The sequence below is a fragment of the Panthera uncia genome, chromosome A2 (assembly GCF_023721935.1).
Source record: "Panthera uncia isolate 11264 chromosome A2, Puncia_PCG_1.0, whole genome shotgun sequence".
Classification (NCBI taxonomy): domain Eukaryota; kingdom Metazoa; phylum Chordata; class Mammalia; order Carnivora; family Felidae; genus Panthera; species Panthera uncia.
Window position 1 is genome coordinate 15542335 of NC_064816.1, and position 23112 is coordinate 15565446.

Genomic DNA, 23112 nt, shown 5'->3' on the forward strand with positions numbered 1-23112 from the left:
AAACATACACATATATAACAATATATATACACACATACACACACACACACACATATATACATATACACATACATATATACATATGTGTGTGTGTGTGTGTATGTATATGTATGTGTATATACACACACACACCCGTATATATACATACGCTAGTGGACCTCATCCTGGGTATCTTTTTCTAAAAAGTTTCCCAAATGACTGTGATATAGGCTTGGGAACTATGCAACAACATATATTTAAATGATGTCTCACATACACACACAAAACAATGCAGATATTACTTACCTCGTTTAGCTTTTGATAAATAGCTATCTAACAAAGTGAGACTCTCTCTTCAGAGATAATCATCCCCTCCATCCAGAAATCCAAGAATTTCTTCTAAAGTACTCCCTAATGTAGTTCTACAGAAACCCCAAGGATAGGGAGTTCCCCTCCACTTGCTCGACAGGATGCTGCCCAATTCATAAATCATTTAATAAAGTCAACTAGATCTTGAAGGAAGAAAGGAAAAAAGGAAGGAAGGAAAGAAAGGAGGGAGGGAAGGAGGGATGGAGGAAGAGAGAAAGAAACCAACCAACCAACCAACCCACCCACCTACCCCAAGTCCTCCTCAACTTCTACTTATTGCCAAATCTCCTGGGAGAAGAATGGAGGCAAGACAACCACTTATTTGCTTATTCCTGATGTTTTTAAAAGTTATTTGGTATTATCTCTCTCTCTCTCTCTCTCTCTCTCTCTCTATCTCTGTATGTAACATGCAACACTTTGGTATTATATTAAAAAGAACTACATTTAGACTAGGTCAAAAAATATTGTTTATTTCATGGGGAGGTATAAACATCACAACTCCACTAACAATGCTGCAATGAACATTTATTTAGATCTTTAAAACACTTATTGACTCCTCAAAATGTTCTTACTCTTGTCATCCAGAATTCAGCTCTTCACTAATTTTTTAGAACACGAGAATTTAAGTTTCATATGGCTTCCTATCTGTTTAACACTATGGCTTTAGCAACGAACTGGATCTTTCACTCAACTATGATATTGTATTTTGCTCTTGCAGTTCCCAGCTACACAATATCAACTATAGGGATTCTATAGGAAAAGCCATAAGGCAAACTCACTACTAGCAAGTTTTAAGTAAAGGTTATAGTTACAAGAATGATACTGAGATAATAAAATTATTTAATACCAGTAGTAAATATAGTGCTAGATTCATTACCACTGATATCATCGCTCAACCTAAGCAATCTATATAGTGGTTTTAAAAAACAAGCAAGTTGAATGTGAACTGACCTCTTCTTGAAGCTTCTGGTTACTTTCCCGGCCATCACCTAGCTCTGCCATCCAGATCCACAACAAAGACAGCCCATGACGTTCCAGAAAGGACTTCAGGCAAGACTGTGAATGTGTGTTCTTCCATGGGGGAAGGGAAGCAAGATGCAGGGTATTGGGATGGGGTTGGGGTGGGTTGGGGTAGGAAATACCAAACACAGCATTAAAAAGGGTCCACAAAGAGGAATAAAATTTTTGTTTATATTCACAAAACACCCAGAAACTGTTTTGATTGATGCAAAATAAAAGTGTACAAAAAATAAATGGTTTAAAGTTAGATGCCCCACCACAAACTCAGAAATAAAAAACAAATTAGTATCAAAGAGCTCACCTGTATGAGCTCAAGACAGGTAAGTTTCTGCTCCAAAGTTTCAATTCTAACCATTAGCCGGGATAAGCTGAGCACCTGGTTTTTATCAGAGAGACCCTCACCATTCTCCATCAGAGCTTCTAGCTCTCCATCCACCTGCCACAGCAAAGAAAAACATCTGGTTATAAAAACAACAACAACAACAACAACCCCCACTACTCTAAGAATCAAACAGCCTAAAAAAGATGGTCAACTTTGTCAGTAATAGGGAAAATGCAATTAGACCCGGAGTGAGAAAACATGTTAAATTTACTAGATTAACCCAGGGAAAAAAAAAAAATTAAGAAGTCTGATAATATCAAGTCTAGGCAAAGATGTGGATCAAAAGGCACTTTTATGTACTGTTGATGAAAGTATAAATTAGTATGATCAATTTGAAAAGCATTTCATTGTCTCATCAAATATTTACCAACTACTTATTGTATGTCAAATATAATCCTGGGTGCTAAAGACATTGCAATGAAGCAAAACAAAAGTCTGCCCTTTTTGGGAGACAAACAACAAATTGTTAGGTGAAAAGTATGCCAGAAAAAAATAAAGCACTGGCTTCAAAAATAAATATTTGTATCCCCTATGCCTAGCACTGCACACCTAAGAATAAACCCTAGAGAAAACCTCTCCACATGTCTACTCAAAGAGTCAAAACAATGTTCACTGCACAGCCCTTATAATAGCAAAAAACTTCCAACAATGCAAACATCTGTGGCCAGGTTGTATAAACCAGCATGTTCATGCAACGGATCATTCTACCACAGTGAAAGGAATAAAGTGCAGCCAAATGCAACAACATTCATCAACCTTATAAACATAATGTTGTATGAAAAAAGTTCCAGATTACATGCTGTATGAATCTGTTTTTGTAAGCCTCAGAAACAAAAATTTTATAGATGCATGTCTGCAAAATTAATTTTAAAAAGGCAATGGAGGTAAGACACAATTCCAAACACTGGTGTTCTCCAGGGGCTAAGCAGGGAGCAGGAAGCAGAGACGTTCTTTTGTAATTATACCTTATAACTTACATCTATTCTCTGCGTGTTTCAAATATTACATTTAAATAATGGGGGAACAACAACAACAAAATCAACCTACCAACAGTTGTTTTCCAGCTGTGTTATAAAAGGTATAAAGATGGCTTACAGAACTTACTCTGGGGGAGATAAAATTAATTCATGTGAAAACAAACAATGAAGCATTAAATGTAAATGTTAAAAACCTAGAGGCCTAAGAAGGAAGGCAGCAGTTTAGAATGAGTCACCAGAAGGGAACTCACAGAAGCAGGGTTAGCAGGAGGTAAGATAAAGGGGAGAGTAAAGTAGAGGGAAAATCATGAACACAGGGAAATGGAAAATTAGGATAGTGCCTAGCTCCACCTGGCTGGAGTAGACAATGTGTGTGGTGAGGAAGTGAGAAAAGCCTCATTTAAAGGAAGGCTTGTTAGATCGGAAGATCTCAGAGGTGATATAAAAAAATCTGGATTTGATGTGACTGAGCAAGAGAGCTCTATTACTGAATCCAAAAAAAGGGGAATAATCTGATTGAAATGGAATTTGAGAATAATTAGTGGAGCAATAACAGAACAAAATTTACACAAGATAGCGACTGATGCAGAAGAGATACAAAGATGACATTAAACTGACATGGCCTAAGATGAAAGAAGTCCAGAATGTGCTGACAGACGAAAGCAAATCTGAAAGAAAAGAATCTTGAGGAAATTTTCTGTTACTTAACTTTTAATCATCTCAATTTTAGGCAATGCACTGAACATTTCCTTTTTATATGATACCACAAACTTCACATAACATAATGGTGAAGAACAAAAATAAGTAAGAAAACACAAGATGCTATCTGCGAGATGAAGAAATGTAAATTCATTTTATCCCTTCCAAATTGTACATTTAAAGCTCCTTTCTCATTTCCAGTATCATTTATGTTTTGAACAGATTAAGTATTTACACAGAAAAATCAATTTATAGTTAAATATTAATCCAAGACAATTTCCTCGAGGATGTTTTTCTCCTGTATATCCTAAATATAGAACTTCCTATGTCCCAAACTCTAGAGGATTAGAGCAGGAAAGACAAAGGGCTTTAAAATTACACTTTCCGGGGCACTCGGGTGGCTCAGTCGGTTAAGCGTCCAACTCTTGGTTTTGGCTCAGGTCATGAACTCAGTTTGTGAGTTCAAGCCCTGCACCGGGCTCCGCGCTGACGGTGCAGAGCCTACTTGGGATTCTCTCTCCATCTCTCCCTGCCCCTCCCCTGCTCACTCTCCTTGTCTCTCTCAAAAATAAATAAACTTGGGGCGCCTGGATGGCGCAGTCGGTTAAGCGTCTGACTTCAGCCAGGTCACGATCTCGCGGTCCGTGAGTTCGAGCCCCGCGTCAGGCTCTGGGCTGATGGCTCGGAGCCTGGAGCCTGTTTCCGATTCTGTGTCTCCCTCTCTCTCTGCCCCTCCCCCGTTCATGCTCTGTCTCTCTCTGTCCCAAAAATAAATAAAAAACGTTGAAAAAAAAATAAATAAATAAATAAATAAACTTTAAAAAATAAAAAAAATTAAATAAAATTCCACATTCCCCTCCCCCCAATGCAACAACCAGAACCTCACTTTGGACAGAGTTTCAGATGCAAATACTACTAGACTAAGTGATGGGGTTTTCTTTTCATATTTAGGCATGACAGGATTCTATAACTCTGAACATTTAAGAGACAAAATGGAGCATTTTGCTTCATTGTTTGTTTTCACATGAATTAATTTTATTTTTCATTTAATAAACATTTATCGAATAGATACTATACCATAGAAAGCTCCACTGGGATATAAAAACAGTAGCAGTCTTATCTTAAGGAAATAAACAGTAAAAATGTAGAAACTAAAGTAAAAATAACAAAATTTTGCAAACAACACAGAAGGTAAAGAACCTTTGAACATTCCCACTACAATTATAAGATTAATAGTCATATTGTATACCTAAAAGTTATCATGCCAATCCCAGTAACATGCTACAGCTTCCATAATTTGGGGTACTCAAGTGGACAATCAATTGTGGAATTAATAACTTTTGGGATATCTGGGAGGAAGGGAGCCAGGGGACCAACTGACTGCTCTCATTAATTTGCATTTACTACAAATATTTATTTTTATTTTTTTATTTTTTATTTTTTATTTTTTTCAACGTTTTTTATTTATTTTTGGGACAGAGAGAGACAGAGCATGAACAGGGGAGGGGCAGAGAGAGAGGGAGACGCAGAATCGGAAACAGGCTCCAGGCTCCGAGCCATCAGCCCAGAGCCTGACACGGGGCTCAAACTCACGGACTGCGAGATCGTGACCTGGCTGAAGTCGGACGCTTAACCGACTGCGCCACCCAGGCGCCCCTGTAATATTTATTTTTAATTTATGGGTCACAACCTACCTGAAAGGATTTGAAGTAACTATAAGCTAACATAAAAGTATAAAAATGATTAAGGAATATGTTAATAAATTACTGACAATTGAACATTTATACATATATGCATAATTCTATAGCACTTAAAAATTCATTCTATTGAGTACTTAATCCAAGAAATTATTTACTCTTTTTTATTTAAATACTTTAGTCCTTTTGGCCATGAACTATCTTTAATGGGTCTAAGAATTTTTAATAGTTTCTGATGAAATACAACACACATAAAGTATATAAATGACCTGTAAACAAATAGGTTTAATAAACAGGTGAGCAATAGATTTAATAAACAGGTGAGCAATATCCATGCAACCAGCTTGCAGGTTAAAAGCGGGGTGGGGGAACGACACTGTCAACATTCCTGAAGTGCTCCATGGGCTCTTCCCTTGTTCTAATACCTCCTCTTCTCTGCTCTCAAGATAACATCTCCTAACTTTTTAGGAAATCATCCTCTGATTTTTAAAACAGATTTACCATCTGTGTATAAATTCCTAAATAATTTTGTCTATTTTTCATCTTTATGGAAATCATACTGGACAAAACTTTTGTGTCATGCTCATTCTACATTCATCCTTAAATTTTAGGAGCCCTCCATGCTGTTGCATGCAGTCATAGTTCCTGCACTTTCATGACCAGTTTTTCATTCTAGGATTACATTATGAATTTGTCTATATTAGTGTTAACAGATACTTGAGTTGTTTCTACTTTTTCTAATGTTTATTTATTTTTGAGAGAGACAGAGACAGAATGCGAGTGGGTTAGGGGCAGAGAGACAGGGAGACACAGAAGCAGAAGCAGGCTCCAGGCTCTGAGGTGTCAGCACAGAGCCCGACGCGGGGCTCAAACTCACAAGGTGTGAGATCATGACCCAAGCCGAAGTCGGACGCTCAACCCACTGAGCCACCCAGGCGCCCCTCTACTTTTTCTAATAGAAGCAGATGCTGCTGTGACTCCTGATGCACATACATTCACTTTTAGTAAACAATTCCAAAGTACTTTCAAAAGTGGTTGCACCCATTTACACCCCCACCAGCAGTGCAGGAGATCTCCTGTTCCTAGGAGTCATCAGACTTTTTACCAATCTGATGAGTATATAAATGACATCTGATAGTTTTAATTGATATTCCCCTGATAATTAATGAGGTTGAACATCTCTCTATGTTTATTAGCTATTTGGATTAGTGAAGTGTCTGGATGTTGTCTATTTTTCTTTTGTGTTGGCTTTTTCCTTAGTGATTAGTAGCAGCTCTCTATACACTCTGGTTATTAGTGCTTGTGTGTTATGTGTTGAAGGCAAATATTTCCTCTCTTAGGCGTCTTCTTGCCCTCTTACTGTGTACACTGGTTATCATTAATTTGTTTCACAAATTTAAACAAAAGAGACTAAGGGAAGATTCAGACTATTTACTGTTTGTACTTTACAAACTACAAATATCATCAGGTAATAGGGAATTATTATACCTCCATCTGCTAAGTATTTAATTACCTGATTTGTGACATCCCCCCAAAAAACTATCACCTTCAACTGGAAAAGCTTATAGTTTTGTTAAGGAGATACGCTGTATAGAGATGCAATCATAAGATCAATTAAAAAAAAATGTTTACCAATCAAGGGATAATATGGGGATGCAGACTATAATGCTATTAACATATTCTTGTTAATAGTTACAATAATCAAAACTATATTTTAAACTGTGCTATCTTATCCCTTCCATGGCCTCCTCTACCCAAAAGAATTCCCAAGACTGTAGCTGACTGTAATTCAGAATCTAGGCATGCAGAAGGGATTTTCAGTAGGAGACAATCCAAGTAAAATTAACTTGAGTTCAACTCTTCATTACAGCCAGGGCAAAGAACCCCTCTACGGAACTCAGACTCATTCCTCTATCAGGGCAAAATTTTATCCAAATCATTCTTGTTCCAGAGTAACTTCAAATTTATAGCTGGAGCAATCCACAATGACTAGATTCATGCTACACCAAATTCCATCTAGAATACCAAGGCCTATACTGATATGGGACACAACATTACCAGAATAAAAATAAGCAAAGAAAAGGAATGTCTACACTTTGGTGCCTTGGGATTGTTCTTGAATCTTATCAGATAGAAAGCCATCTGATATTGGTATGATGGAGGTATAACACTGCCTAAGAAACCATCATATTACAAGGACACTCCCCACCAACAATAAAATTAAAAAATAAAAAAAGTTTATTCTGTAAGTTTTGAGAACAGGAAATAGCCAAAGGGAAGTTTTTATGGAGATTTTAACATAGGTCAACATGTTTAATGACTATTTTGTGGCTGCTCTGACAAACTATCAATTATAAGTTAAAAATAAAAGCAACCTTAACAAAGTTGAGAGAAAAGTTTCCTGCAATACTCAAGTCAAGAAGCCTAATAGGCTATGACCTAGTGACACCACTTCCATGGATACACCTTAAAGAAACATGTGCAGAAGAGACATATATAGATACAAATTATGACATTACGAGAAAAGCTTAAAAACACTAGTGTCCAGGGGAGCCTGTGTGGCTTAGTCGGTTGAGCATCTGACTTCAGCTCAGGTCACGATCTCATGGTTCATGGGTTCAAGGCCCACATCGGGCTCTGTGCTGACAGCTCAAAGCCCAGAGCCTGCTTCGGATTCTGTGTCTCCCTCTCTCTCTCTGCGCCCCTCCCTTGCTCACACCCTGTCTGTCTCTCTCTCTCTCAAAAATACACATTAAAAAATAAACAAAACACTAGTGTCCATTAGGAGGGCTATATATAAACTGTTACATGATGAAAAACTTTACAGCAGTTAAAAATATGTTTATATATATAGGGGCACTTGGGTGGCTCAATCAGTAAGCCTCTGACTTTGGCTCAGGTGATGATCTCAAGATCATGTATTGTGTGTGCTGACAGCTCAGAGCCTGGAACCTGCATCGGATTCTGTGTCTCCCTCTTTCTCTGCCCCTCCCCCGCTCGTGCTCTGTCTCTCTCTCAAAAATAAACAAACATTAAAAAAAATGTTTTTAATATGTTTATATAGAAGTCAATGTGGATCAAATTTTAAAATAAGAGTAAAAAAAAGCAAATTGCAGAAATGTACATATTATACCATTTCTAAAATCCTATACAAAACAACTTAATAAGTTTTAAAATGCAGAAATGTTGGCTGTTATGACCGACCACAATGGTCACCAAGTTGGGAGAGGATAGAATTGTTCTCTACAATTTGCAGTGCAACACAATGGTCAAGAGCAGAGACCAGAGCTAGACTAGTTCATTTCCATCACCTACTGGGTGATGCCTCAGTGTTCTCATCTGTAAAATCCTTGCACCTAATTTCAAGGCTTGCTATGAGAATTAAATGAGTCATGTGTCAAAAGCTGAGCTGAGGGGCGCCTGGGTGGCTCAGTCGGTTAAGCGTCCGACTTCGGCTCAGGTCATGATCTCACAGTCTGTGGGTTCGAGCCCCGCATCGGGCTCTGTGCTGACAGCTCAGAGCCTGGAGCCTGTTTCGGATTCTGTGTCTCCCTCTTTCTCTGACCCTCCCTGTTCATGCTCTCTCTCTGTCTCAAAAATAAATAAATGTTAAAAAAAAAAAAAAAAAAAAAAGCTGAGCTGAGTGTCTGGCACACTGCTACAGAGTATATGCTCTCCAAAAACAGAGCAGAAGCACACACAATGCTCAAAAGAACATGTGTTCGTCTTGGGTGGTCTACCACCATGGCCATTTGTTGAAGGTTTCCTTTTTGGCACTTTTTAAATGGCCTTTTTTTTCAACTGCCCTTTCCAATGCTTTTTGGTTCTTACAGAATTTAATTTGGGCTTAATGACATCACCTTTTAGCCATTATACTTTTATCCCCTCACCCTATATATCTTCTATCTACTCATCTAAACACTAATTTATATGTAACTTAAGCATTTATAATTCTTAATGTATTAGTTCCTGAAAAGCTCAGGCATGAGCTAACTGCCAAAGAATCACAGGGGAATTTGCTAACCCCCTCAGTCCCCCCCGCCCCCGCACCCCCGTTAAGATTCACAGGTCTGAGGATGGACCCAGAAATGCGCTTTTTCACAATGGACCCTGCCAGGTGATTCAGAGGCTGAGAAACGCTATTCTGGTGAAGGGATCCTCAGAAAAAAGGTGTTTGTTTTTTTTTTAACGTGAAGCTCTTGTCCCAGTTAAGAGTCCCTTGATTAACAAGATAGCTCCTTCCTCCGTAGTAACTGAGGTGAGCTGGGGTAGAAAAAAGGTTATCAATCACCATTTTAAAAAAAGACCATTTTCACTATTTCATTTTCACTCCTGGGTTGCCTATTACCTCTCAAAACTCACCTTATACCCCTCCAAAGAGGGTTTTCAGAGATTGTAAGAACACTTGCAAACTTTAAGAGTTCCAAACAAAAAACAAACCAACATTAAAAGACTAGGAATGTAGATCAGACTTAAGTAAATTAATAGATGAACATCTTATTTGTACTTAGGATTAGGAGTTTTACAGGCTCCAAAAAAACTATCAGTCCATTGTTTTCAATATGACTTCAGTAGTTCTTAGCAACACCTAATTCAATCTCTATGAACCTGAAATAAAAACAGCAACCAGGGCCACCTGGGTGGTTCAGTGGGTTAAGCATCCAACTCTTGATTTCGGCTCAGGTCATGGTCTCACAGTTCATAGGACTGAAGCCCTTTGTCAAGCTCTGCGCTGACAGCATGGAACCTGCTTGGGATTCTCTCCCTCTCTCTGCCCCTCTCATGCTTGTACTTGCTCACATTCTCTCTCTCAAAAATAAACAAACATTAAAAACAAAACAAACAAACAAAAAAAACAACCATACTTCTTTCTCTAATGGTCTCCTCTGATTCTGAATTTCTCTGTTGTTTGACTTTTCAAATTTTAATCAGAAAAGCTACCTCCCTCCTTTAAAGGTATATGGTAAAAGTTGAAAAAAAGGGATGAAAGAAACACTTACTGAATCCTTCTTACGAGATCGCTCCTTCTTCATTTTTCCTCCTGCTGCTCTGATACTGACTCTATTCTCTCCTCCCAGGTAACCTCGGCAATTAGCTGACCCACAGAAACATTTCTGAGCTTCTTTTCTGTTCAAGGAACATAGGAAAGATGTCAGTTACATGAAAGTACACCACATAAAAATGTCAACAACCTAACAATCACATACAAGAAAGAAATCAATTCAGCCTAAAAAACAATTATTTTAAAAGACTCCAACAAACCTAATACCATTTAATGGAAATGCCTGAAAACTGCTCTTAAAAAAATATTCTTTTTCTAATCCTCCTTTATTAGCTAGACAAAATTAGCCAAGAAGTTAATGAGTAATTTCTCCATTTTATGAGTACCTACTCATGTATAAAAATTAAGGATTTTTATACTTATATGTGCATAAAGAGATATATAAAGGTAGACGTGTAAAATGTATAAAAATAAGAGATCGTATATATATTGAGCTAAGAACAAAACTGCTTAAATAGTTCAACATCTCTCATATGTAAATATTTAACTGGCACCAAGAACAACAAATATATTCTTACAAATAGATGTACACAGATATGAAATTCAATATGTACAGGATACTTAAAAGGAAACACATGATTATTAAAAGTTATCACCACTTAAGGATGAGACTCTAATAAGAAATATAGTAATAAGTAAATATAACTGTGGAGTTCAGGAAAAGTGGTAGAAACAACACAGGCCTAACTCTACAGGCCTGGGTACAAACCACCATGGCCATTTATTTATTCTGCGATCACAACTACCTGAGAAAAGCAAGAAGAACTATACCAAAAGGAAACTGATAGATTTAATTTATGATGGTAGCAATCAAAAGCATAAAAATAAATTATTCAATAAATAGAGCAGGGAATCACAAACAGCACCTGATTTCCAGTTTTCCTTCCTTCAAATAGGACAGTGCAAAAGTAAGAGGGAGAAAGCATGGAGCTGTACACAGAACCTGGGTCTGCACTCATCTGCGGAATGCTAGGCCACTGCCTAGATGCATTAGTTCACGAGGTTACGCAACATGGTGATACTATTACTACTTCATTCATTAGCACGAAATAACCTCCAAAAGAAGAACTTCCTCTCATCAACTATTTGGTTTAACCTGAAGTAGAATTCACTTGGGGAAAGCAGGATAAGTGTTTGATTTTTTTTCCCCTTTTCTGACTTTTAAGCTACTTTATAAAAATCATGAATTGGTTCCCTTCTATTACGACTAATGCAGTTTTATTTTTAAAGTATCATTAAATCTCATGGTTTTTACATCATACGTTTCAAACCACTGCAGTCATTATCCTTTCAATGCTTAAGTGTTAATGAAAACTCTCCCACTGTTGTTGTTTTTTGTTAATGTTTACTTATTTTTGAGAGAGAAACAGCACGAGCAGGGAAGGGGAAGAGAGAGAAGGGGACAGAGGATTCAAAGCAGGCTCAACGCTGACAGCAGGGAGCCCCTTGTGGGGCTCGAACTCACAAACCACAAGATCGTGACCTGAGCCAAAGTCAACCGACTGAGCCATCCAGGCACCCTTCTCCCACTGTTTTGAGAGCCTATTAAAGCTAGCTCCTGGGACCCTTTGACAAGAATCTCCTAATCTTTCATAACTGGTTTTCTGGTATGACAAAATAAACCAAAATCACCTTGTCTAATTCCTGTCTTAACTTGAAATCAGACACTTCTCCAAGGAACCCTGTTCCTTTTAGTGGGATTCTGTGAAACCACAATATAGATGCTAGGGGTATTCATTGTTATTGTATCAGTTATTATTTTGGTTCAAAAGAACTAGTAAATTATTTTTCATAGTACAATGTGGTACAGATGAGAAAAGATTAGTCATGAGTTGATAACTGACAGATAAATACACACTTATACACACACTGTAGACATTTCCAAAATTTAAAGGGTTTTCTAATTACTTAAGAAACATAAATATATAAATAAGACAGCATGAAATTCAGAAGAAAATTATGGAGTTCCTGTACAAATCCTTTAATGGCTGGAAATGTCACAGTAGGAAAAAACACAGAAAACTGAAAAAGTAAAGAACTGGTGGTACATATAACTTTTTTTTTTTTTAACCTTTATTCATTTTTGAGACAGAGCATGAGTGGGGGAGGGGCAGAGAGAGAGGGAGACACAGAATCCGAAGCAGGCTCTAGGCTCTGAGCTGTCAGCACAGAGCCCGGTGTGGGGCTCAAACTCACAAACCACGAGATCATGACCTGAGGCGAAGTCAGATGCTTAACCAACTGAGCCACCCAGGCATCCCCATATAACTTCTTAGTAATTCATATCAAGGTTTTATGTCTCTGTAACTGAACAGTCCATTTCCCCACCAGAAGCAGCGAAACAGAATAAAAACATTACTCACCCATATCTTTGGAACTGATAATCAAATGTTAACTCCGAGCCTGAAGGAACTAGTTTGGTGGTAAAAAACCCGACCCTCAGTTGTCCGTTCACAGTCCACTGAGAAGTTGTTTTTAAAAGAAAAGAAATTTGTAACCGATTAATCTGTGTGTTTTTCTTTAAAGATCATTTGCCTTAATAATGCATGAGCCTCTTTTGACAATTAAGAAGACTTTACCAAATAGCAAATAGGAAACTTTTTTCTTGAAGTAAACTACCATATTTAAGTGTTAATCTTATTTAATAAACTACCAGGTTGAGTATCACCTATAATTTGTCTCTAATAAAAGTAACTGCTACTTATACCTGTCTTAATACACACTTCCACACAGTAAATATTCACTTGTACTAAAAATAAGCAGATAGGGAATGCTTGGTGTCAGTGACTGTTACTGGCAAATTCATATTATTATGTTAAAAGTAACTATATTCCAAGATAAGGTGAGGCATGGAACCAGGGAAAGAATGATGCCAAATGTTTAATTTCATAAAGCAATGGTCCTATGACTGAGTATAGGGAAAGGGAAGGAAAGCATGACAACAACTGCATAAAACTCAAGAATTAAAATGGGAGTAAATACACAGGAGTTAGAACTTGTGGTTCCAGAACATGTTAAGACGTAACTCGACTGCAGAGCTCCTGTTCGATCTTTTGAGCACATTACTGATGAAAACCCCCAGACTTAAAGAGATGAAGGGACACAGTACAAGTGGAAATCTCACAGGTAGACACATGGCCACCAGATGCAGACAAAACTAGAACAGAACTTACATAAAATGATCATGGAGTGTGTTCTCCTATTCGTTATATGGCTTGGCTCCCAGAAGAGCCGTATCTAAGATCTATTAGTATACAGGTCAAAAGGACAAAAAAAAATATCCAGGAGTTGAAAGTACTATTTATTTATTTATTTATTTATTTATTAACGTTTACTTATTTTTTGAGACAGAGAGAGACAAGAGCATGAACGGGGGAGGGTCAGAGAGAGAGAGACACACAGAATCTGAAACAGGCTCCGGGCTCTGAGCTGTCAGCACAGAGCCCGACGCGGGGCTCGAACTCACAGACCACGAGATCATGACCTGAGCCGAAATCGGACGCTTAACCGACTGAGTCACCCAGGCGCCCCGAAAGCACTATTTTTTTTAATGTTTATTTATGGGACAGGGAGAGACAGAGCATGAACGGGGGAGGGTCAGAGAGAGAGGGAGACACAGAATCTGAAACAGGCCCCAGGCTCTGAGCTGTCAGCACAGAGCCTGATGCGGGGCTTGAACTCATGGACCGCGAGATCATGACCTGAGCCGAAGTCAGACGCTTAACCGACTGAGCCACCCAGGCGCCCCTGAAAGCACTATTTTAATATGAGAGGAAACCATTGATACTACTTTTCTAGGGTGTGGGTCCATAGCCTTCTTAGTCTAAGAAAGAACCAATGTTCTAACGTTTGTGTGTATTTTTTTTTTTAAATCTAAGATCAAAACACAAATTAGAGAGAGTACTAAAATTATCTCAAAATGTTTTACCAAATTCAATAAATGAATGTATCAAGCATCAACTATGTGCCAGGCACAGGGACAAAGAGAGAGCCATGACCCAGAGTCTGGCCTTGTTGAGGAGAAGCAGTGTCACTCCATGTACATGATATACGATCTCTCTTATCTGTGGCCATTCAGCCCCCCTTACGTTATTAAAGCAGCCAAATTTGGCACCTGGATTAAGAGCTGATAAAAATCTGAATAGAATAGTACACACTGGACTTCATCAGAATTCAATTTTAGTTTTGTATTTTGGCACCTTTGAAATAATAGTTAAAACTTATGGGCAAAGAGAGGTGACAATTAAATGCAATGGGAGTTCCTGGACTGGATGCTAGTCCAGAAAAATGACAGATGGCAAAATATGAATAAAGACTTTAGATTAGTTAATAGTTAACAGTACTTCCTGGATTGGATAACTGTATAATGGCTATTTATAATGTGAACCTTTGAGGAAGCTAGGTGAAGGATGATATATGGAACTCTGTACTGTTTCTGCACTATTATTTTATAAATCTGAACTTAATTCAAAATAAGATTTTTAACAATAGGAAAAAAACAATTAAAATGATTTAAAAATAAAATCCATGGGAAGCCTTGATATGGAATCTAAAATTAATACAACATCAATCTTGAACAAAGATCCAAACTTCTAAATCTACCTCAACTTACTTTTTGAGTCTCACAGTTTGGTTCACAGCTGTGATTCATGAAACGAGAGCAGTTTCCTTTCTGAGTGGCATCTATTATCTAGGGAAAAGGATCATTTAAGAGATAAAAATGAGACCTAAAGTATACATATATTTTGCAAAGGAAAGGCATCAGGCAAATGTAAGATCTGCATGCCCAACCCCGCCTCCTCTTTCACATACAGACACATCCAAGTGACAAATATCTAACTACTTCCTCTGGGACATCTGCTAACTATAAACATCTTACAGGCAAAATGATCTCCATATCTATCAATGTCTCTTCCATTTACTTTTAGCTACTTCTAACATCCTCTTATATTCCAATCTCACCCCATGTGTATAAAACTCCATTTTAAAGTGCATGTTACACCACAGTGCAGGATCTCTCAAACTTGAATGTGTATCTGAATTCCCTGGAGAGCATGTTAAAACTCCTGCTGGACCCACCACCAGAGTTATTAGATTCAGCAAGTCTGGGGTAGGATCTAGAAATAGGTTTTCCAGGACTGAATGTAGAGACAGATATAAGAATCTAGCTAAAATTTATCACACAAGACATTAAAGAGATTTTTAAAAATGTAAAACAGTTGCACTCCTCACTAAAACAAAAATATTTTGAAAATTATTTTCATAAAAACATGTTGCTTATGTCAACATATAATTGACTTGTTACTTTAAAGTGATTTAACAAATATTTTTCCATTTTTCAGCTTTAATTTTTATGTAAGTATTGACAAATATAACCCACATTAAAAAATCTCTTCTAGGGGTATCAGTAATTTTTAAGAGTTGTAATATGAAGCTCATAGGTTTACATTTACATGTATATGTAAACATCTCCCTCTCCCTTTTTGTAAACAAAAACATCTCCCTCTCTCCTTTTTGTAAAGAAAAGCTATATATATATATACTATTCTGTCCCTCTTTTTTGTCACTTAATATATTTTCAAGATCAGTCTGTATCAATGACCCTTCCAAACTCAACAATTTCCAGATCTGTTTCAAAGCAAATACATTCGTCCGCTCACCTCATCATTCTTCAGGGCCATGAAATAGTAGTGGATGTTTTTGTTTCGTGCATACTCCTTTACCCGGGCTTTAAACTCTTTATGATCAAGTACCTCTCCACAATATTCCAGGACAAAGGTGTTCCTGGCAAAACAAAAGGGAAACAATAGCACTTCCTGCCTAGGAGCTGTATGGAAAACACATACATCTATGCAAAAAAATAGATTTAAGGAAATATTGAAAAGAATAAATACGGTCTTATACAAGATATAATTAAAATATACGTAAAGTACCTAACATCTAACTGAGGTTCTCTCCTTCCTAATACTTTTTAAATAATGTTGATTCTAAGATGCTTTTACATTTATACATACTATCAAAACGTGTATCCTTGCTCTAACTAGATATTAAAACAAACACTCAAATCTGGTTTACAATGCCATGAAAACAGTGATTCACAGCTGAGAAACAGCTCTGAAGAAATCAGGAGGCACTGAAATATTAGAGGCTTTATGTTCTAAGAAAAAAGAAGATAATTTAAATACAGCAGCCATGGGGCGCCTGGGTGGCTCAGTCGGTTAAGCGTCCGACTTCAGCTCAGGTCATGATCTCGCGGTCCGTGGGTTCGAGCCCCGCATCGGGCTCTGGGCTGATGGCTCAGAGCCTGGAGCCTGCTTCCGATTCTGTGTCTCCCTCTCTCTCTGCCCCTCCCCCGTTCATACTCTGTCTCTATCTCAAAAATAAATAAACGTTAAAATAAATAAATACATACATACATACATACAGCGGCCCTTCTACTGCCTTTATTCAAAGACCTCTAATGATGTCAAAAGTCAAGCAGATCTTTTCTCCTGAGGCACGTGGATGGCTCAGTTGGTTAAGCATCCAACTCTTGATTTCAGCCCAAGTCACGATCTCACAGGTTCGTGAGTTCAAGCCCAATATCAGGTTCCACACTGGCAGTGCAGAGCCTGCTTGGGATTCTGTTCTCTCCCCTTCTCTCTGCTCTTTCTCGCTCTTAAATAAACTTAAAAAAATTTATAAACCCATCTTTTCTCTGACTGCATTCTCTGTGAGTTTTTTCTAGCATTTATCAGTAATTATGATTAATCTCTCTCCTTGGCTTCTTTCAAGTTCCTTCCACCCCTGACCGGTCTTTCCTCAGTTATTTAGTATCTTCAGTAGAGAAGAAACAGGTATAATATACAGAGAGAATGTCATGATATTTAACACTAACTGGCAGATTTGTTCCAAAGACCTCCTCATCCTATGTATATCGGACAATGTCCCTGTTCAATGGGCATGAATACTCTCTTCGTGAACATCTACACAGTTTCGAACTAAAAATTTATGAAAATTTTCATAATACTTTTCATAGCACTACTATGCTAATGAGCATATGGAAATTAAGGAGTAGGAAAATATGGGAAACCTGAAAATATCCAGTCTAGGGTATTTTACCAAAGGAGGGTTCTTCATGAGGAGCTTAAGAAAGCTTTAAGAAACAGTTTTATTTTCTTCCTTTACTCCTTTTACATATTTAAAACTTTTTCAATCATAAACACATGTAATCTGTATATATTTAAAGAAAAAGGTACTCATCTTTCATGATACTTAAATATGCTTTCCATAAAAAACTTACTGTTTAAAGTAAACAATAAATATGGTAGAAAATAAAGTGACCCTTTTATGGCATTATGTACAAAAAAGTTACAGGAATTAGGTAGAAAGCAACATTTACTCATTCAATAAATGTTTATTGTTTTTAATCCCTACCTCAGTCATCTCAGATACTCTCTTCCCCTCTTACTCCAAGATTTATCTATTTAATTATTATTATTTTTTAATTTTAGAGAGAGAGAAAAAGAGAGCACAAGGAGGGGAGAGGAAGAGAAGGCGAGAGAGACTCCCAACCAGGCTCCACACTCAGTACAGAGCCCAATACAGGGCTCAATCCCACGACGCTGGGATCATGACCTAAGCCAAAATCAAGAGTCAGACAATCGACTAAGCCACCCAGGCACCCCCTCTCCAACTCAGTTTTATATAAACTAACTAATCAATTCTGTCCCAAATCCTTACAGTTTCATAGTGATTCTGGGGGTCTACAGCAAACACTGGTAACTGCTTGGAATTAAACGAAAAGTAACTGTCATACAAAGAAGGACCTATCTGGTCCAAATGTCACAAATGACAAAATGCTCTTCATATACAGAGACAGAGGAGTTTTTTTGTTTTCTTTTTTTAATTTCCTAAAAGAAATGGAAAAAAAAATTTTTTTAAACTAGTTACCAGGTGGTCATTCTACACAATAAACATTATTAACCTTCAGTATAATAGACACGTTATTTTCCTTCCTACAAAGTAGCTAACCGACTTCAACAACACAAAAAGGAAATGAAAGATGATTACAACATAACTTACGAAGGAAGGTCTTTCGCAGCTCTCAAGCCCCAGCCTTTCTTTTCTGTGAGTATGACTTCCACATCTGCGTGCTGTTTTCTCTGAAACCGTCTATTGGAACAATAATCCCCATTCGGACACCGAGAAGAACTGAAATGAGAAACAGAGAAAATCAATTCTTCAAAGAAGAATCTCTAATGACAAATAGGATGTGGATTAAAAAAAAAAAAAAAAAAAAGAGATACCACAGAGCCTGCCCATGTGCAGAAATAGGAAACAAGGCCCACCTGAGGAAAGGAGAATAAAACAGTTGAGGATGACTGACAAGAAAGGTGGATTGCTGGAAGATGGAAAGGCAGGTTGTTGATACACGATGAAGAGCTCTGCATACCAGGCTAAATTTGAACCTAATCCTGACAACTACTAGAAGTTTAAGTGTGAGAAACATGAGAAGAAAGATATCCTATACTTCCTATCTCTTTAGCAAGGCTGGCAGGAAAGTCAGAAGAATGCAGAGACCAGAGCTACACTGTCAACTTAGGAGAATAGGGCTAAGTCTCACGTCTCCTTACATGCGTAATGTCATCTCTACTTTCAATTTAGATAAAGGAATTGCCAAAAACGCTTTCTCTTTAATTTTCTGAGGTATAGGTTTTGTTCTCATAATACTTGAACATGGGCAAAACCAAAATCTGGGCCTTGAAAGAAAACAGTTCAGCAACCCCTGGCGCCCCGGATGGGGAAGGAGGCGGGTGGCTGCCCTTCCCAGCCGCGCAGCCTTAGGAACTGCGGGCAGGAACTTGGCCGTACTGTCCTGCCTCAGAGAACAAACTCATCTGTTGCAGGCCTAGCCTGGGTTGCTGCCTTTGAAAGCAAGGGAAGGTCGGTGCAGTATCAGCCACCACCCAGCATGGGATTTCCAGAGAGGTCTTATTTCAGAACTTTGTAAGGAACAAGAACCACGTGGACTTCTGCGAGGGAGACTGAGCTGGCCTGAGTTTGAGGGAGAGGATAATGGGGACCCAGACTGTAGCTGACACTAAGCAGGCCAGTGGCAGGTCTTGTACGAGCGATAGCCATTTCCCGATAACTACGTGGACTGGCGTTTCCTGGAAGAGCTCCGGAAAAACATCTACACCCGGAAATACCAATACTGGGCTGTGGTCTTCGAGTCGAGCGTGGTGATACAGCAGTGTGCAGTGTCTGTGTGTTTGTGCTCATCTGGTGGTATATGGATGAGGGCCTTCTGGCCCCCCAGTGGCTCTCCGGGACTGGCCTTGCTTCTTCACTGATTGGCTATGTTTTGTTTGATCTCATTGACAGAGGTGAAGGATGGAAGAAGAGGGGGCGGACCCGGTGGGCTGACTTGAAGAGTGCCCTGGTTTTCATTACTTTCACCTACGGTTCTTCCCCAGTGCTGAAGACCCTGACGGAGTCTGTCAGCACTGACACCTTCTATGCCATGTCAGTCTTCATGCTTTTAGGTCGCCTCATTTTCTTTGACTATGGTGCCAATGCTGCCATTGTATCCAGCACACTGTCCTTGAACATGGCCATCTTTGCTTCTGTCTGCCTTGCCTCATGCCTGCCCCGTTCCCTGCATGCCTTCATCATGGTGACTTTTGCCATCCAGATTTTTGCCCTGTGGCCCATGTTGCAGAAGAAACTGAAGGCATGTACTCCCCGTAGCTACATGGGTGTCACACTGCTTTTTGCATTTTCAGCCTTGGGAGGCCTGCTGTCCATTAGTGCTGTGGGAGCCATCCTCTTTGCCCTTCTGCCGGTTTCCATCTCTTGTCTCTGCCCTTTCCACCTCATTCGCCTGCAGCTTTTTAAAGAAACATTCATGGGCCTTAGGATGAGGCTGAAATCAAAGAAGACTTGTCCAGGTTTCTCAGCTAAGTTAGGGACTTCCATTCGGTCTTAAGGGAAGCTGATAGACTAGCCTCCCGACTCATACAACATTCGAAGGCAGAATCCCATTCTGGAAGCAACATACTATTGTGGGTGGGGGAACAGAGATCAAAAGAAAAAGCTAACCAAGAGCGTGAGTGGTGAAGGTGCTTTTTCTTTCTGTTATTTTGTGGATGAAAAAGCTTTCTGGGACCCTCTTGAATTATTGCCTCATTACTGCTGTAACAAATGAAGTGATGTGGTTTCTATTAAAAAAAAAAAAAAAAAAAAAATCCAAAAAAGAAAAAGAAAGAAAACCGTTCATCAACACTGAAAACAAGGTATCTACACTATAAATCACCTTAATATTCTTTCCATGTTAAAAAATAAGGATACTGGGGCACCTGGATGGCTCAGTTGGTTAAGCGCCCAACTCCTGGGTTGGACTCAGATCATGATCTCACGGTTTGTGGGATTGAGCCCTGTGTCAGGCTCTACACACTGACAGCTCAGAGCCTGTTTGGGATTCTCTCTTTCCCTCTCTCTGCCCCTCCCGCGACTCGCATGCTCGCTCGCTCTCTCTCTCAAAACAAATAAACATTAAAAAAAAGTTAAGGAAACAAATTTTTCATAAAATTGGTAAAAAATTTTAATCACACATTTTTCAATGTAAAGATGTTTACTGTTTATAAGAAAAATGCAAAAGCAGGGGCGCCTGGGTGGCTCAGTCAGCTAAGTGTACAACTTTGGCTCAGGTCATGATCTCACATTCATGAGTTCAAACCCTGCATCAGCCTCTGTGCTGACAGCTCAGAGCCTGGAACCTGCTCCAGATTCTGTGTCTCCCTCTCTCTCTGCCCCTCTCCTGTTCACTCTCTCTCTCTCTCTCTCAAAAATAAACATTCAAAAAATTTTTTTAAAAAAAGAAAGAAAAATACAGAAGCAAATATCTACCTTTGAAAATTAATAATTATGAGTTAACTATAAATAGACTATATAAAGCAGCCAAGGGAAAGATTTAGCTAAGTCTGCACGTGTAGCACTGAACAGGTCTCCAGAATTTATTTAATTAAGAGTGTATGAGAGTGTGTGAGAGTGTGTGAGAACATGTGTGTTTGGGCCAAGGTGAGGGAATAAAACTCAAAAAAGTACATATAGAAAGATTTCATTTCTATACATAAAATGAGGAAATATTTTGGTATAGGCATAAAAATTATCTGAAAAGACTACAAACAGAGGGACTGAGGTTTGGAAGTGGAAGACATTTTACTTTATACCCTTTTGAAATGCTAGGGTTTTATCTTATTTGATAGTAAAAGCTAAAAAATACCAACATTTGCCTCTCAGGACAAACACAAGAAACAAAAGGTTAAGGGCTACTTTACGGAGCACTTAAAATGTATACTATAATGAATAATGCAAGGGAAATTTGTCTCCTTATAAAGGCTATTATACATAGGAGATTTTATTGCTTATAAATAATACTAGGTAAAAGAAGAAAGGTTAAATTTTATTCATTACTAATTCTTAATATTTTGGGACATTTAACAGAATGAGCAAAATCAGAGCATTTCAATTTACTTACCATTCAATCATGAGGAGACGATTAAGACAATCTTCCCCACATGCTATTTCACCTTGCGCTCTTTCATCTTTAGAAAGAGGTGCACACTCACACTGCATTCGCTTAATATCCCGATGTGATTTATTCTTCTTTCTATTAGATAAAATTTTATAAGAATTGGTTTAAGAAATCTCCTGGTAATGATACAATGTACACAATCAAATATGTGCTAAATCTCATTAGTTTCACATTTAATGATTCTGGTTAAGTTAAACATTCAAAAGGAAGAAAACATCTAATCACTAGCAATTGTGAAACTGAAAACACTAATTATGTTACACAAACAAGAGGCAACGTGAGCCCTGGCAAGTGGGAAGACAGGAGTTCAAGTCTATCATTTTGGACTGAGCCCTCATTTCTTAGTCCAAGTCAATTAAACCTCAAATTATGAGCAATTTCAAGGGTCAACTGTCCTACTGGGCTCAGGAAAAATAAAACACAGGAAAACTCATGAGGATCAGAAAGTAACACAGATGATGAAAGTGAAGTTTCAGAATGAGCCCTCCTGGGGGTACCTGGGTGGCTCAGTCAGTTAAGCGTCCAACTCTTTTTTTTTAATTTTTTTTTTTTTAACATTTTATTTATTTTTGAGACAGAGAGAGAGACAGCATGAATAGGGGAGGGTCAGAGAAAGAGGGAGACACAGAATCTGAAACAGGCTCCAGGCTCTGAGCTGTCAGCACAGAGCCTGATGCGGGGCTCGAACCCACGGACCGTGAGATCATGACCTGAGCCGAAGTCGGACACTTAACCGACTGAGCCACCCAGGCGCCCCTTAAGTGTCCAACTCTTGATTTTGACTCAGGTTATGATCTCACAGTCATGAGATTGAGCCCCGCTCAACACAGAGCCTGCTTGGGATTCTCTCTCTCTCCCTCTCTCTCTGCCCCTCCCCCACTCTCTCTCTCTCTCAAAGTAAACAAACAAAACATATAAGAATTAGTCCTCCTGGATGGACAAATAATGGTTGAGACACAGCAAAGAAAGAAAGGCAGAGGAAGAAACGAAGTTGCTAAAAAAATAATTAAAAATTACCTATTTTTAAATTTAAGAGTTTAACTCAATCTTTCAGAGAGAATCTTTCAATAACATTGTATTTCTAAAAATCTTGTTTAAAAGAAAACTGAATGATTAAGAAAAGAATGAAGTATAATTTACAGAACTGTATTACAGAATAATCAGGTATTACAGAATAATCAGAGGACTAAATTTTCCCAACAGACTAACTGATTTGGGAGTAAAAGGGGAAACTGTTCAAAATGGGTTAGGTTCATAAATACCTATGCCAGAGTTTGCAAAGAAAAAGTGAAAATGTGATTATTTCCTGGCCTTTATGTTGAACTTTCTTTTGTTAAAAAAAAAAAAAT

At 38.3% G+C, this 23112-nt stretch overlaps 1 protein-coding gene and 1 pseudogene across 6 annotated transcripts in view; one reads left to right on the forward strand and one right to left on the reverse strand.

Annotated features, from left to right (window-relative positions):
* Positions 1-23112, reverse strand: part of SETD2 (SET domain containing 2, histone lysine methyltransferase) — a 123457-nt gene that overhangs the window by 65116 nt on the left and 35229 nt on the right. For all 6 annotated transcript variants that reach the window (XR_007460199.1, XR_007460200.1, XR_007460198.1 and 3 more), the window contains exons 4-11: positions 21707-21838; positions 18250-18378; positions 15846-15969; positions 14798-14875; positions 12549-12646; positions 10124-10250; positions 1670-1804; positions 1300-1419 (exon numbers count right to left, since the gene is read on the reverse strand). Coding sequence is in view for 3 of the 6 variants with exons in the window: in XM_049642571.1 (XP_049498528.1) it covers positions 1300-1419; positions 1670-1804; positions 10124-10250; positions 12549-12646; positions 14798-14875; positions 15846-15969; positions 18250-18378; positions 21707-21838 (943 nt within the window). In the remaining 3 variants the exon portion in view is untranslated. The remainder of the gene's footprint in view (positions 1-1299; positions 1420-1669; positions 1805-10123; positions 10251-12548; positions 12647-14797; positions 14876-15845; positions 15970-18249; positions 18379-21706; positions 21839-23112) is intronic.
* On the forward strand, positions 19243-20414 carry LOC125930671 (phosphatidylinositol N-acetylglucosaminyltransferase subunit C-like; annotated as a pseudogene).